At 46.6% G+C, this 16532-nt stretch overlaps 1 protein-coding gene across 1 annotated transcript in view; it reads left to right on the top strand.

Annotated features, from left to right (window-relative positions):
* HSF5 (heat shock transcription factor 5) overlaps positions 1 to 16532 on the top strand; it is an 886218-nt gene that overhangs the window by 540471 nt on the left and 329215 nt on the right. Inside the window, exon 4 of the mRNA XM_069614838.1 lies at positions 10190 to 10744. Coding sequence (XP_069470939.1) covers positions 10190 to 10744 — 555 coding nt within the window. The remainder of the gene's footprint in view (positions 1 to 10189; positions 10745 to 16532) is intronic.

Consider the following 16532-nt stretch of genomic DNA (forward strand, 5'->3'; position numbering starts at 1 on the left):
TCAGCCAAAATCTCCTCGAAGGTTTCGTCGGCCGAGTCGAGGCATTCGTCTCCTCGCCGTCGAAAACGCTCCCATTCTAGATTTCGAAGCAGCTCCCACCATTCGTCGAGATCTAGACACTCAAAAAAGAGATGTCGAAGGTCCCATTCCTCTTCGTCTTCGGTGTCCCCAGAAAGAGTTTCCTGTTCCACCAAACACAGTTCTCAAACTGAGTGGGAGGAATTCAGAAAGAAAATGTTAAGCGTCTTCGAGAACGCGGCCTCCACCCCCTCGAAGACAGCTGAGGGTGATACTCCGGGTGAAAAACCCAAAAAATCAAAACACCGCGAGTTGCAGCACCCGGCGAAACATTCCACCCGAGAGCGCCGTGAGCCATCGGGTAAGAAGGCACCGTCTTCGACGCCGTCGTCGAGGGTTCCTTCGACGCCGTCGTCGAAGATTCCCTCGACGCACGGGTCGGCACCATCGACGCCGTTGTCGAAGAGTTCCTCGATGCATCGGTCGATCGACTTGACGCCATCGTTGACGCCGACGTCGACGCCGATAAAAGAGAGGACCAAGGCTCCACAGCCAACAGTGTTTTCAATGGCCTCCGGCACGACGCCGAGACCGTCGTCGATGCCCTCGAGTAGGATCCCGATCCTCTCAAATTCTTCGAAGCCCCTTCCAGTTTTTTCGACCCCATTTTCGGCGCCTTCGAGGCCGGTTACATCGGCGTCGACGACTTCGACATTTTCTCATCCAATAACGACGAGTTTGGCTCCTTCAGCCCTAGAGATGGGCTTTACTCCATTTCAGAGATCAGAATACCCTGGTCTTTCTTCAATTTATGAAGAAAGAGAAGACTCTGACCAAGAAACTTTTGGTTTACAGAGATCCTCACTGCCTGCTGCAGAGGATTTCACCTCTGAAGAAAGGAGGCTGAAGGAACTACAGGACTCACTTCATGAGGCCAGTGGAATTGACACTTCCCCAGAAGTGGAATTTGTAAACCCAGACCCAGGGGAACATGCCGAAACACCATATAGAACCCTGATGGCAAGAATAATTGAGTTTATGGGTTGGTCTGCGCCTGCACCTGTTTTCCAACAGGATGGTCTAATGGATATATTGGACAAAGGCCCACAGGAGGACCCGGTGGTCCCCTTCCATGCAGCCCTACAAAGAAAAATTGCATCCAATTGGGAGACTCCCAAAGTCATCCCAGCAGTCAATAAAAGACTGTCGACAAAGTATAGGGTAGCGGCTGCTGACCCTGAATACCTGTCAAAACACCCGACCCCAGAGAGCCTGGTGGTTCAAGCGGCAACTTCATCCAGCAGTAGGACTACTTACCCTACTGTCCCACAGGACAGGGATGACAAGAGCTATGACTCTATGGCAAATAAAGTCTTCTCTGCCTGTAGTATGGCGTTGAAGTCCATCAACCCCACCTGTACGCTCGCCAGGTTCAGTCACACATTATGGGAGTGTGCTTCATCAGCGGCTGACTGCATACCCGATGGAGAGGAGAAGGAAGCCTTCTTTAACATCATTCAAGATGGCAAAGATGCCATGTGCGAGTCTCTTCAAACTGGCATCGATTCCACTGACAGTATCAGCAGGGCCATGGCGGCTAGTACAACAATCCGCAGGCATGCGTGGTTGTGAAAATCTGGCTTTGCTCCAGATGTACAGGCCAGACTTTTGAATATGCCCTTTGACGGCTCTTCGTTATTCGGAAAAAAGGCTGATGACAGTCTGGAAAAGTTACAGACTTCTAAAGCAGCAGCAAAATCCTTAGGAGCTGCTATCCGCCAAACTCCTTTTCGCCCCTCAGGAACCTCTGGGAGAGGAAAGTCCTTTCGCTATTATTCCGCATTCGGAAAAGGCAGAGGACAGCCGGCTCAAAGAGGCCAGAGAAGATCCACCCGAGGTGGACGGGCCAAAGGTACTAAGACCGCAGCAGCAGCAGGTGCCTCTTTACCCTTGGCATCTGCATCAGCCGCCCCCAAACCACTCTGAAGCCTTTGCACACAAGACACCTGTAGGGGGCAGGTTAACTCACCATCTGACGGAATGGCAGGCTATAACGTCAGATGCTTGGGCGTTGGAGACAGTTGCCCAAGGTTACTGCCTACCCTTTCTATACATCCCTCAGAGTCATCCACCAGGGAACAGCTCCCGAAAAGTTCCAGATCCGCTCCTCTTGCAGGAAATTATGGACCTGCTAGAGAAAGGTGCCATAGAACCGGTACCTGTAGCGGACAGGAACAAGGGCTGGTACTCCCCCTACTTTCTCATACCAAAGAAGGATGGAGGACTGAGACCCATCCTGGACTTAAGAGAATTGAACAAGTTCCTCAGGAAGGACAAGTTCAAGATGGTAACTCTCTCTCAGATCCTTCAGGCCCTCCAGCTCCAGGACTGGCTGGTATCTCTGGACCTTCAGGATGCTTATTTCCATGTGCCAATCCATCTCAAGCACAGGAAATACCTGAGGTTCGCAATTGGCAACTCTCATTATCAATTTCGAGTTCTGCCATTTGGGCTGACCTCTGCCCCGAGGGTCTTCACCAAGCTGATGTCGGTAGTGGCGGCGAGTCTAAGGAGGGAAGGGATCCACGTCTATCCCTACCTGGACGATTGGCTGATCAGGGCCATATCTTCGGAACAGGCCCAGACCCAGCTAGATTATGTCTGCCTCTTCCTTCACAGACTGGGCTTCTCCCTCAATTTAAAGAAGTCACAGATGATACCATCTCAGAGACTCCAGTTCATTGGAGCGGTCCTGGACACTTCCCTGGGAAAAGCCTCGCCACCAGAGGTGAGGGCTCAAGATATTCTACAGATGGTCACCAAGTTTCAAAATGCCTAACGTCTCCCAGCTTTCAACTTTTTGAGGTTGCTAGGCCTCATGGCATCCTGCATCTTCCTTGTGCCAGAGGCTCGCCTGAGAATGAGATCTCTTCAGTGGGCACTGAGAAGTCAGTGGTCACAATTCTCAGGGAGAATGACAGATCTCCTCCGGATTCGGGACAAGGTAGCCCACGACCTTCAGTGGTGGGCCTATTCAGAGAACATCTTGAAAGGAGAACTGTTTTGGCAACCATGGCCGGAGATAACAGTAGTCACAGACGCCTCGCTCACAGGGTGGGGAGCCCATGCCAACGACCTGACCATTAGCGGTCGTTGGTCTCCATCGGAGTCCAGACGACATATCAACCAATTAGAGCTGAGAGCGATCAGACTAGCGCTGAAAGCTTTCCTGCCATCAGTACAGGGGAAAAATGTCCTGATAATGACGGACAACACGGTGGCCATGCACTACCTCAACAAAAGAGGAGGCGTAGGATCACTACCACTGTGCAGCGAGGCAATGCAGCTCTGGTTTTGGGCAATTCGGGAAGGAATCTCTCTATCAGCAGTCCATCTAGCCGGAGAGAAGAATTTGACAGCGGACGCTCTGAGCAGGCAGAGCACAGTCTCCCACGAATGGGAGCTAGCTCAGGAAGTCCTTCAAGAGATCTTCGCCCTTTGGGGAACCCCTCAGGTGGATCTGTTCGCCACAAGCACCAACAGGAAGTGCGATCTGTTCTGTTCGAGGGAATTTCCCCCCAGAGGAGCTCTGGGAGACGCGTTCGTAGTGGACTGGGAGTTTCCACTCCTTAATGCGTTTCCACCAGTCCCTGTTATTCTTCAAATGATCAGGAGGTTGAGAAGATTCCGGAAAACCAGGATCCTAATTGCCCCGGACTGGGCCAGGAGAACGTGGTACCCGGACCTTCTAGATATGTCCATCTGTCCTCCAATCCTTCTTCCACTCAAAGAGAATCGTCTCTCGCAGAAGGGAGGTCAGGTTCTCCATCCAGCCATCAGAACCCTCAACCTTCATGCTTGGCTTCTGAAAGGTTGAGGTACAGGGATTGGGATCTCTCTGATGACGTCATGGAGGTGTTGCTTTCGGCCAGAAGACCAGCAACAAAGTCTTTATACCACTGCCGTTTGAACAAGTTTTGCAGCTGGTGTAGGGAAGAGAATATCGACCCTTTTTCATGCGATACACCAACGCTGCTATCGTTTCTACTCTACTTGGCAAACTCAGGCCTTCAAGTTGGCACTGTACAAGGCTATCTCGCAGCGCTTTCTATCTTCAAGCGCACTGCGGAGGAACCATCGTATTTCAAAATTCCTCTAGTGGTACAATTTCTCAAGGGTCTGACTAATGTTTACCCTTCAAAACCATTCCAGGTTCCATTATGGGACTTAAATTTAGTCTTAAACGTCTTAATGGGCACTCCATTCGAGCCACTTCACTCTTGCGCATTAAGATTTCTCACACTTAAAACTGTCCTAATTGTAGCGCTAACATCGGCTAGGAGGGTGAGTGAGCTACAAGCTCTCTCCTGTAAACCCCCACATACAATCTTCCACAAGGACAAGGTTGTCCTCCAGGCGAAGCCTAATATTCTCCCAAAGGTGGGTTCTGAATTCCATATTACTCAGAAAATTACCTTGCCTTCATTCTACCCTCCACCCCATCCGGGGAAAGAGGAGGAAAGGCTACACAGGCTGGACCCTAGGCGAGCTCTCAGCTTTTAAATCAGCAGAATGGCTAGAATCAGGCAAGCAGACCAGCTGTTTGTAGGATACTCAGGTCACAAGTTGGGACTACCCATAACAAAACAAACCATCTCCAGGTGGATTATCTTGGCCATCCTGGAATGTTATAGACTAGCAGGGAAAGAGCCACCCCAAAACCTCAGGGCTCATTCAACCAGGAGTATCGCAGCTTCTTCGGGCTCTCCAGAGAGGTGTACCGGTCCGGGACATATGTGTGGCTGCCACATGGTCGTCCCCACATACATTCACAAAATTTTACAATCTGGATTCCTCCACTGCTCAAGAGACCGGATTTGGCAAAGCCGTATTACACTCGGTCCATCCCTAAAGGGATATATAACACTATCACTCCCTCCTCCAATTACATACCACTGCTATGGGAGTTTATCAAAGATAAGGAATACGTCGACGGACACAATCCCTTCGAAGAACAAGTTACTTTCTTACCTGGTAATGTTCTTTCGATGGGATGTTCCTCCGACGTATTCCTTATTGCCCCTCCCATCCATCCCCGCAGTGATAACTTCCCTTGTGGTTGCAGCTTTCGCTCCTTCAAGGTTACTAACCAATTCAGGCATGTCTTTCTTATACTACAAAACGGAACTGAGCAACAGACGCAGCGCGTGTCTATTTATGGGCATGGTGACGTCGGCGCCGATACGGTGGCCCACGAGGGACATCGACTCGGCGGACGTCGACACGCAGCGTCCTCTACAGAGAAAAAATTTCCGAGGCCAGCAAGCTGGAAACATTTATCAAAGATAAGGAATACGTCGGTGGAACATCCCATCGAAAGAACGTTACCAGGTAAGAAAGTAACTTGTTCTTCTGTGTGGTTTATGGAACATTCTGCATGGTTTATTCATTATTCCTTTGATTTTTAGACTTAAATGGGCATAGATGGTTACACACACCATCCGATTGTCTTCCTCTTTCTTTTCTTTCTTCTCAAGTAATGCTTCTCTGGTATTATTGTATACTCTTTGTGCGGCAGTTTTGATCATTTTTCTGGAATATCATCTGGTTTTAAATTTTTGGTTCAGACAGGCTGCTTCATATGATTCCTTAGTGCTACTGTTCCTTTTTAGATGGAGGCACTGCCCAAAGAGAAGATTGTCATGTTTCACCTTATGACTTTGTTAATAGAGCAGACAGTGTCTTTGAGAAAGGGTTTATAAACAGTTTACCTTCTGGATAGTATACTGTAATATCTAGGATGTTTATGTATTCCACAATGATATTATGTGTACACTTAACATATCTGTTTTGTTTGTTTACTCATTCAATAAACTTCAAAGGTTCTTACTGTGTACCTGTCCAGATGACAATGATGTCATCTATGTACTGTTTCCAGACTCAGATCTTATCTTTGGTTAGAGTCTGCATATATTTTAGATTTTTCAAAGCTCCCTACATAGATACTAGCTAAGCTTGGAGCCATCTGGCCCCCATTGCTGTACCTTCTGTTCAGTGATACAGTGTGCCCATCCATTTAAAATAGGTTTGTGTTAGCGCCAATGCAATTCACTAGAGTATGAACGAGTTGGGGATTGGGTCTGTGTCATGTCTACTCCATAATCTTTCTTCAACTTCTTCTAGAGTTGCTCTTTGTAGGATCTTTGTGTTAGCGAAACTAAGTCTAGCCCAATAAGAAGGCCATGATTTGGGTATAAATTCATAATTTCTAATATCCTAATCGCATCCCCTGTATTTGATGTAGGGTTGCATTTGGTTGATGAATGGTCTTAGGTAGATAAGGGTTCTAAAACCGAGTTGATTCCTGAAACTATTGCTCTCCCTGGGGGTTCATTTACATTTTTCTGGATCTTGGGAAAACTATAGAAGTATGGAATCTTAGGTTTATCGTTTATTAGGAATTATACTTCTTCTGTGCATATCCAATTCCTTTCTAATGTTTTAGAAATGTTTAATCTGGTCTAGCAGGGAACTGGTAAAACCTTGTTCCAATTTTTGGTAACTGGTTGCGTCCTGTAGTAATCTGTTACATTGTTTAATGTTTTCTATTTATGTTGTAAAATGTTTTTTAGCCTTCTTTTTTGATTCTTCAACTTCCTCTAATACTTTCCTTCCAATGATCAGGGATTCTGAGGAAAAAGTGTATGTAGAGGATACAAAATGTGAAGGTTTCTTTAGTCCTGTCAGGTTACTAAATTGTTCTGTCTCGATTTTACTGAAATATTCTATAATACGGATTTTTCTCATCAAGTTTTTTTAATTCAGTGCGAAATTAAAAAAGGTCATGTGTTTTTGTTGCCACAAAGCCTAATCCTTTATTTGGTGCTTCTTATTCTGTTTCTGATAAAGTATGATCTGAAATGTTTACAACAAGCATCTCCCACTTCTTGTCATCCTTTGTTCCTCCTCCCAGACTCCTCTGTTGTGACCTTGCTATAAGAAATGTCTACCTGATCTTCTATTTCTATTGCAGCGTCCCCTTGTGTAATTTGACCCATCTACTATTCTGTGTACTATTGGAGGGCCCTACATTGTTGCCTTCCTGTTCATTACTCTCCTCACTCATGCTATATGAACTGTAATTTTGTTTTTTCTTGCTGGTACTATTGGATTCTTCCCATGTTTGCTCCTTTCGATACCCCTCATTCACATATGTCTCGGGAGGATAGCTCAGCGACAACGTGCTTGCCTTGGAAGCAAGATGACACGGGAGCAACACAGGTTCGATCCCTGGGTCGCGCTTAGAAACCTCTGGGTATTAAGCACGCTATAAATAACCTATCATATCATATCACATGGAAAGACTTTATCATGTGCAAAGTTGCTCAGGTCTTTTCTAAGTTGCTTTATTGTATCTGCTGTAGTTGTTTTGTTTGAATTCTGCCATCTCTTGCTCAAGCTCTTCAAATTTCTTCTTAAAAAGATCTATTGAGGTGATTTATTAAATTTCCTCTTCCAGCTTTTTTAGGTCTATCTCAAGTTTCTGAGATACTTCTTTCGCTGTGGCTATGATTAGTATTAGCCAGTCTCTGCAGCATTTGTTGGCATTGTAACACCAGTGAATTTTACATTTTCATTATCTAGAAACAGTCTAGATTATTTTCCGTACGATTAACCTTTGCAGTAAAGAGTTGTTTTTAAGGTATTCCAACATTATGGTGCTATGCAATTCTGTATGGATTAGTCGTTTCCATACTTGGGTGACTTTGTCCTAATCATTAAGGTTTGAAATGGCATTACTTCCTGATTCTTCAGTAAAATGAACTGGTGCCCATTACTTCTTTAGCATAGTCCTTAATAAAAGTAAAAATTCTTTCTTCAGTCATTCTCTCTTTAATACACTAAAAACACTTATAAAGGAGTTCTTGTGGCAGATCTGCCACCAATAATGTCCTGCAACATAGAGGAGTACACCAGGAGTTGTCTGTCGACCCAATAGAACCCTACCCGGACTCAAAATTACACTCCACATATTCTGGATTATGCCTTGAAGTTACACATATGCAGTCTAGGCTTCTTCTTGTGCGAAAACATCTAATTGATTTATTCAATAACAATTAATTTCATTAGGTACATGCATTCACATTTACACCATTTAAGAAGTACTGAACATTTTAAACATACAATACTCTTCGTGTGAACTACCAATATTCTATTTACACAAAAATAATCTTGTGTTACTGAAATGTTCTCAACCCTTTCAATCAACAATAAAATTCATCAGAACAAAGGTTTAACCATTTTTTGTCTGGCCATTGGTTTATATCATGTTGTCCTTCAACGTCTCCAGTTTGCTTATAATCATCAGTCCTACGTATGTTGTAATTTACATTTCACGATGTAATATGCAGAAATCAGCTCTACATGACTTATTACGCATCTTTTACTGGCAGCCCAAATTACTGTTGCTAGATGTTATGCTATCTTGCATGTGTATAACGCCTACTACCATAGGTTATGGCCTCAAAGTGCTTTTTACCTGTCAGAGAAGCAAAGAATGAGTATGATAGAAGATTCAGTAGTGGTAGGGAAAAGCAAAGCCAGGTAGATAGTTGGGGTGAGGGCGAGGGATAGAATAGATGCACAGGAAGGAATGAGAAGGAAAGGTGGAGGAGCTATGTGTTCAATTGGACCACATTTATTGTGGGACTCACCCGTAGTCTATGGGATGCAACTCCAAGAAGAGAGATAGGTGGAAAGGAGGTGTTTGCTGCACCAGGGGGTTATGTCTGGAATTTTCTCACTGCATGGCGAGCCTGGGTAATTTGAAACCATGCCCAAGACAACACAGACAGAAAAGCCCTTTTGCTTACTTCCTTAGGCCCCCGACAACATTTGGGAGGGGATGTATGTCAGAAATCCGAATTTGCCAATTTTGCAAAAGCTCCATGAAAAACCAGGAAAAAATTGTCACTCTTTTTTTTCCTCATTTATGTCATAGTTACTGGAACCCTAGGCTTGTGCGCAAACTGCTTAAGGACACAGAGCCTGTCTGTGGCTAGGCATTTGAGCCGTCCACAGTGTCATGGTGAGCCAAGGTATGTATAAACTATGCCAAAAAAACACAGCGTGCAAAGCCCCTCTGCTTGCTCCCCTAACCTCGAAAGGCCATGAACAGGTAGGTTCTTTATATTGGAAAGCTGGAAGGAAATATGGGCACATTTAACTGAGGGCAGGGTTTCGATCACGGCTTCCTTGGGAGTAGAAGCCCAGTCCGGTCTTCCTGGAGATTCCTGAGTCCTGCTAAGACCTTTAAGGTAATGGTATATTGGTGTGTCTTAGGCTGCCGCTGGGCACTTATGGGAGTTAATTTACATAATTCAGCCTTTGACTAGCCTTCTCACCCTAGGCTGCAGTTTTGTACTATTATTAGAATGTTAGGTCAAAACAGGGGTGTGTGGTCCAGTAAATAGATTAGATTTCCAGGTCTACCTTCTGTTTTTTGTTTCTTTTGCATGTTTAGGGTGTGGCTACATGCTGTCTTATCGCTGCTTCAAAGGCATCTGAAAATTAAACATTTAAAACAAATATTTTAATGAAATCACAACTTAATCTAACATGACCTAACCAGCTGCTATAAAAGGAAACTGACATCATAATCTCCCCCACCTTCCCCAAAATGAGTGCATACAGCAGCATTCAGGGAGATTCTAGTTAACGTGCATTTAGCTTTGGGAAAAGAACACATTGATCTCAGCAGAGCAAGTCATTACACAACATGTTTAGATATTTAAACATCTGGTCACCCCTGATAGAGTATTGTCAAGAGAATACCCGGTTGGTGTTTAAACAGAGCTTAATACATAACTTTACTCTGATTTGAACTTTCAGGTAATTGGTTGAATTAATGAATGAGTGATGGGGTGGTGATTTGGGCGGGTCGGAAGGTTTGAGGAAGAATGATATATAATTCTATAAATCTACATTGCAGCTTTGTATGTCATTACTACAAATTTTACATTTATTTATTTTAAATAAAACGAATATGGTGAGACTCGGTCTATATAAAAGATACCCTAAAAGATTTACTATAAATAAAATATATGTTTGTTTTCCTCTGCATTTCTATTTGTGTGACAAACACCATAGCCCTTTTTTTCTGTCTCTACAGAATCCTTCAATGCAGTCCACCTATCCCATGGAGTTTCTACCCTCCAACTGGTCAGGTAACACTTCAGAAGAAAACAAAAAGACTGAGGTAAATCTTGAGGCTGTTTTCCAGTTTGTGGATGAGCTGCAGTCATCCTCCAAGTTAGAGATGGTGAAAGTGAACACTATGGAGAACCGGGAGGAACCAGAACCACAACCTGCTTCAGATCAGCAGATGCCAATAAACCAAGCTTCCACCACAGAGGCATCCTGCAGTAGCCAGCCAAGTCAGCTAGAGTCCCTTACTCCTGTTGCTTCAGAAATTACAACTTTTGTGGTTGGGAGTGAGCAACCAATCACTTGTTCGCTGCAGCAGGCTCCCAGTTATCTGTACACAACCCAATCAAACCAAGGTACACAGAGCACCAAAGATGGCAACTTAGCCGTTGCTGTTAGAGATCCAGTTTCAGAAGGGTCACAGCAGGTATCTGTGAAGTTGGAAAAGGAACTGACTCAAGCTTCCTCAGAGCTGGCTGTAGTTTTGGTAGAAGAGCATCTACAAGCCAATCCTCTGCAGGTAATAACTCAAAAAGGTGTTATTGAAATAAGCTTTATAAATGAAACTTCCATTATTGCCTATTTTAGTGGCTCTCTGGCGCAAGCTTCAGAGACATTTATCTGTGTATGAACTTTGAGGAAACCTTATAACTGGGTACGGTAATTTTGATGAAGGTTCCTAAGTATATGAGCACGTATGTGTTCATATCAGTATAGCACAGCTGAACAAAATATGTTTCTTCAGCAAGTTATGTTTCCATTATTTATAAGCACAGAATAATACCCTGCTTTTGGTTAACCCTCTGCCAATTTCAAATTCTGGTTCCTTTCTTAATCATTTGTTCCATCCCCATTCAACTCTATACACTTAGGATGCTGACCCTGAGAAGTATACGAGATTGGAGTGTAAAATGTGCTGGCATTAATTAAACGGAAACACGCATGAGGTGCATGTGCAGCTGCCACTATGACTCCTACTAAGGACACCTTTTATGCATGTCCCCTCCACAAATCATCTGCCCTTTTCTCCTGTGGGGACTGGACTGGAGCTCTCTCAATGGATGTGTGGGTTCACACCAAAACATTTTCTTTCTTTGAACCTCTCAATGTCTACCCATACTTTGTGGTCAATCTATTTCTGCTTCTGACCAACATACCCTTTGCCTAGAGGCTACAACATGCCTAAAAAATCTGTTTTTATGTCATGGTTTTTCTTCAAGTACCCTCCGATTGATGCTCAAAAAGTGGGTGGACATTTTTGGAAAGCATCCACTTCCTGTGCTGAGTGAGATCACCAAGTGAAAGGTAAGTTGCTTGCCCTTTTTACAGGTACCCTGGCCTGGTCACTTAGTTCCAGTGAGTCGCCTAATTGAGTTTGGTTGCATTAATGCTTTCCAAGGTACACCAAAGATAATCGGGGCTCGCCCCGAAGTATCTGTTGGGCCCATGATTGTTAGGGTTGTTGAGCAGCCTACTGGGGTTTCCACACAGGTGCCGCCCTAGTGGTTGCTAGCTGAATGGCTGGGCACCAAGCCATTCCATCTGATTTGAAACTTCCCCCAGTGCTCCAATGGAGGGCACTATTGGTCCTATAAAAAGTCCTGTGTTCAGTCTACAGTTCCTGTATGGATGTTAATGCTCACTTTAGGGGTATAAACCACCAGGTCCATTGCTGCTGCCTGATGACATTACCACATTACCACTCCTGGCGGTTACTGTGCACCACGCTCATAGCCTGCTTCATGTCAGTGTGTGCTGCAACAAGGGTACCACAAGAAGAGGCATGTGCAGTTGGAACTCTCATTGGCCCTAGACACAGCTCCTCTTGCTGCGTCAGCAGAGCATGTTCTCCTAAGTAGATCACTGTTTCCAACATACAAGGCAGGGAGTACTTTGGTACTACTACTACGTACCGCACTCTTTCCACTATTCTGATGGGATGCCCCCACATGGAGACTTTACTGGGTCATACTCTTACGTCCCGTCCCCTTTCCTCCATACTGTATGGGCGTCCCTCGCTAGGGACGGGAGATGGAAACTTTTTCACCAGAAAAATCATCTTCCCCTTTAGCTTTAGAGGCACGCGGGGCGCGGCCCTGGGAGAATGCGCTCCCCTGACTCCACCCACCGGCACCACTCCTCAGCCCTCTTTTCCACATCGACGGGAACAGATTGCTTTCACCAGAGCTCCTGGGGTAGGCCTCCGGCCTAGTAATTCCATGCGTTCTTCCACGGAGAAGTACTTTTGTCTTCTGTTTCTTATCTTCAATCAAGTACCACTCTGTCCTCTGGCTCCGCGCACCTCCCTGGCACATGTCAAAGTCAGCGGGCTTCAGCAGGTGCCCAGCCTGCGAGGGTCTCTACCCTACGTCCGACCCCCAAGCGCTCTGCCTCTGCTGCCTTCGCCCAGACCACGGCTGGGAGGGCTGTACTGCGTACGATGTACTGACACTGCGCTCTCTGAAGAACAGATTAGCCAGATTAGCCAGGAGCTCTTCGGCAAGTCGCCTCCAGTGGACCTGAAGGACTTCGTTAAGCACAAGACCAGGCCCAAGTTAGGAGCATTGTTCTCATCTGCACCCCGCAATGGTGACTCCTTCCCCAGGAAGTGCACGAGCGGGAGGGACCTGTTAGGTCCCAGAACCAGCACACGTTCCCGAGGCTGCTTCAGCTACCTGCCACCAGGCCGAGGGGTTGCAAAATCCTACCGGTGACAGCGCTGAGGGACCGCAAGGTTCTATTACTGGGTCTCCAAAGAGGGGCTACGCCCTAATACCAGAGTGATGTCTGAGGGGGCGCCTGTATGCAGCACAACCGGCGCCACAGTCGAGGGCAATCCGCCTACCAGGCTCCGGCCTGAGGTGCAGGGTAGGCCTCAACCTCCACTGCTCTGTGTCCTGTAGGAAGCCAGGCCCAGCGCGGTAAGCGCCACAGTACAGGCACATGGCATGCAGCCGGACAAAGTGGCTGCCAAGCCAGACAAGATGGCGGTTCCCCCGACAACATCCCCCTTTGGGGACCAGGTAGGGGAACGATTTTCCAGGTGGTACTCGGCATCGCCTGACACGTGGCCCACAACATATCCATCAGCGTTGCAGAGCAGATACACCTCGCCACATAAAGCAAGACAGGGTGCGCCCAGGTCTCAGTAACCTCAGACCCCCATGCCCATGACAGCTTCACCAAGCGCTCCACCATGCACTCTTCCGGCCTGTGAAGACAGGTTTTTTGAGAGATTCCTAATTCTAAAGAGGTCTCCACAGATGGGCATCATCCTGAAGGATGTTATCAGGGACATGCTCCCTCCGGTACAGCTGCTAACACCCACGACCACCCCACCATGGGGTCCAGCTCCTACGGGACCAACGCAGCCCCAGCTACCTGCACCAGTCCCTACGACACCGACTCCCATGCCTCGGCTAGTCACAGAAGTGGTGTATCCGCTACCGCAACAGCCTACAACGCCTCCTCTACACCATGTGGTGCCTCCAAGATGGTGGCTCTGTGGCTTGCTTTGCCTGATGCAGGGGCAGTCAGGTGCATCCCTCTGTTCTGGTGTGCCATTGGCTGGTGCCTGTATTTTCTTAACCAATGACCTCTTCCCCTATTGTTACTACACTACGTAGGGTGAGACTGCTTCATTTTCCAGCTGACTCTCTGCACTCTTGGTTCACTCGTGCTGAGCAGCAGCATCTGCAGCCTCTGACCTGGAGGTAGCTCCATTGAAAATAGCCACGGCACCTTCTGAGGAGTAATATTTCATTCTGCAGCGTTCATTTCATGTTTTTGGAACGTTTCATTTTTTGTTCATTTTTTAAAATTTGCCGCGCATTTTCATTGCGCTTACTCCTGAGGGCCGCTTTAACATTGTGCGGCGTGCCACATTGAATCCTTGTGTTTGCAGCCTGCCTATCCTCTACACCATGTGGTGCCTCCAAGATGGTGGTTCCATGGCTTGCTTTGCCTGATGCAGGGGCAGTGAGGTGCATCCCTCTTTCCTGGCGTGCCATTGGCTGCTGCCAGTATTTTTCTTAACCTTTAGGGACCGGCATGCTTTAGCCAGGCCCATTTCGAAGGCCCCTGTCAGCTTCCCTGTCCGCTTACAGGCTGCTAGATGAGACTTTCGGCCCCAGCCCAAACCTCCCTGTGGCTGCTAGCCCTGGACTGTTGGACTATCATGACTCTCTTACCATTTTCGGCATTAGTTCCCTCCTTCTTGATTTCCCTGTACTTCCTTTCTCAGCGGGTACTCTCAGCTCTCCCTGTTATGTACTCATTTGACGCTGTTTCTGTACACACCTTTTACCATCTGACTCCCACTTTAAATTCCTTAACTACTGGGCACTCATTTCACTTGTAATTCACACTTGGGTGTATTTTGCATTTCACTTGTAATTCAAACTTGGGTGTATTTTGCATTTCACTTGTAATTCATACTTGGGTGTATTTTGCTTTTCACTTGTAACTCAAACTTGGGTGCATTCTGCATGTAAATTGTAATTCAAACTTGGGGGCATTCTGGATTTAAATTGTAATTCAAACTTGGTTGCATTCTGCATTTAAATTGTAATTCAAACTTGGGTGTATTTTGCATTTCACTTGTAATTCAAGCTTGGGTGCATTTTGCATTTAACTTTGGCCATTGATTGTAACCTGCTAGCTTAGTGACTGTTCTATACCGCTGTACTTGCTTACTCCTCCCTCTTACTCCTCTCTTCCCACTCATGGCGCTTTCTGTTTCTCCCATCTATTCCAACTGCTGTCTATCAACTATCCTTCCCTTGTCACTAAGTCTGGAAAGAAGAAGTTTAAAAAGGATACCTTTGCCTCCAACCCTGGATTCCCTATCGCTGACACCTATACCAGCGCCTCTCTTCCTCCCTCCTGACCTCAACCTCTAAACGCCTCCTCCTTGGTGACCTCAACATCCACCTTGATTCTCCCTGTCCCTCTTCTCTGCTCATTTGCGACCTCTTTGCGATTTCCTCTCCCTCTCTACCCTCCCCGTTGGCCCGATGCACTCTGCAGGACACACACTTGATGTCTTGATATCCTCTGGCCTCCCACTCTCTATCCCTCGGACCACTTCTCTCTCCTGGAGTGACCACTGTCTTCTCTCCTCTCATCTCTCACTCTCTTCCCCCCAAGCCAAGCCCACCCCAACACTGCCACCTACCTTCTCGGACATCCAACCTATGAAGCGTGTGTCAGTTGAGGCCTTCGCTGCCACTTTCTCTCCCCCCCAACCCTTCCTCCTCTGGCTGACTCACACCCTGACACAACCCTGTCCCTGCTCTACTCTTATATTTCTGATACTCTTGATGCTCTTGACCCTGTCATGACGATCCCCTTGAAGTCCAAAGCCAAGTGCAACACCTGGTATGACTCTGACCTATCTACACTTAAACGTACGTGTAGGGCAGCTGAGAGGAAATGGAGGGCTTCTTGTTCATCTTCTCACAAAATGGCCTGTCGCCTGTTCCAAAGGCAATACCAACTCTCTGTCCGCACCAAGAAGAGAGCTCACATTCAAGCCCGTATCTCTGCGGCAACTAACAACTCGGTCAAACTCTTTAAAATCTGCAAGCAGCTCGCCAACCCTGCTGCTGTCTCTACCCCTCCTCTTGCCACCCAGGCTCTCTGCAATGCCCTTGCCTCTCACTTTATCTCAAAACCCCAGGACATCCTGTCCACCTTCTCCTCCCCTACCCCTCCCATTCCCTCTCAGTCTGTGCTCGCTGACCCCCCTTTAACCAACCGTCCACCCTCCTTCTCTTCCTTTCCTCTTTTCTCTCCTGATGAGATCGCTAGACAAGTCGGATCTATGAAAGCCTTGTCAAAACAGGTTCATCACTGTTCCTCTAAAACCATCAAAGACCACATTGACACCCTTGCTCCGGCCCTTGCCGATTTTTGTAACCACTTTTTTGCCTCAGGATCTTCCCCTCCCCTCTGAAGCACTCCCTTGTGCATCCCATTCTCAAAAAACCCACAGCTGATTCTTCCTGTCCGGCTAACTATTGCCCAATTTCCATTACTCCCTTTCTGGGCAAACTCCTGGAAAAGCTGGCCATCTCTCAGCGTAACCTTCATTCCTATTCTGTTGGCTGTCTCCATGATCACCAGTCTGGCTTTAGAGTGGCCAGTAGCACGGAAACTGCTCTCCTGAACATCCGTGAAGATCTGCTCTCCAACCTTGACTCTAAAATTCCCTCTGTCCTCATCCGACTCGATCTCTCTTCTGCCTTCGACACGGTCAACCATATCATCCTGCTCAACCACATCCGTAATAACTTGGGTATCACTGA

The sequence above is a fragment of the Ambystoma mexicanum genome, chromosome 9, assembly GCF_040938575.1.
Source record: "Ambystoma mexicanum isolate Mex_15411 chromosome 9, UKY_AmexF1_1, whole genome shotgun sequence".
NCBI lineage: Eukaryota > Metazoa > Chordata > Amphibia > Caudata > Ambystomatidae > Ambystoma > Ambystoma mexicanum.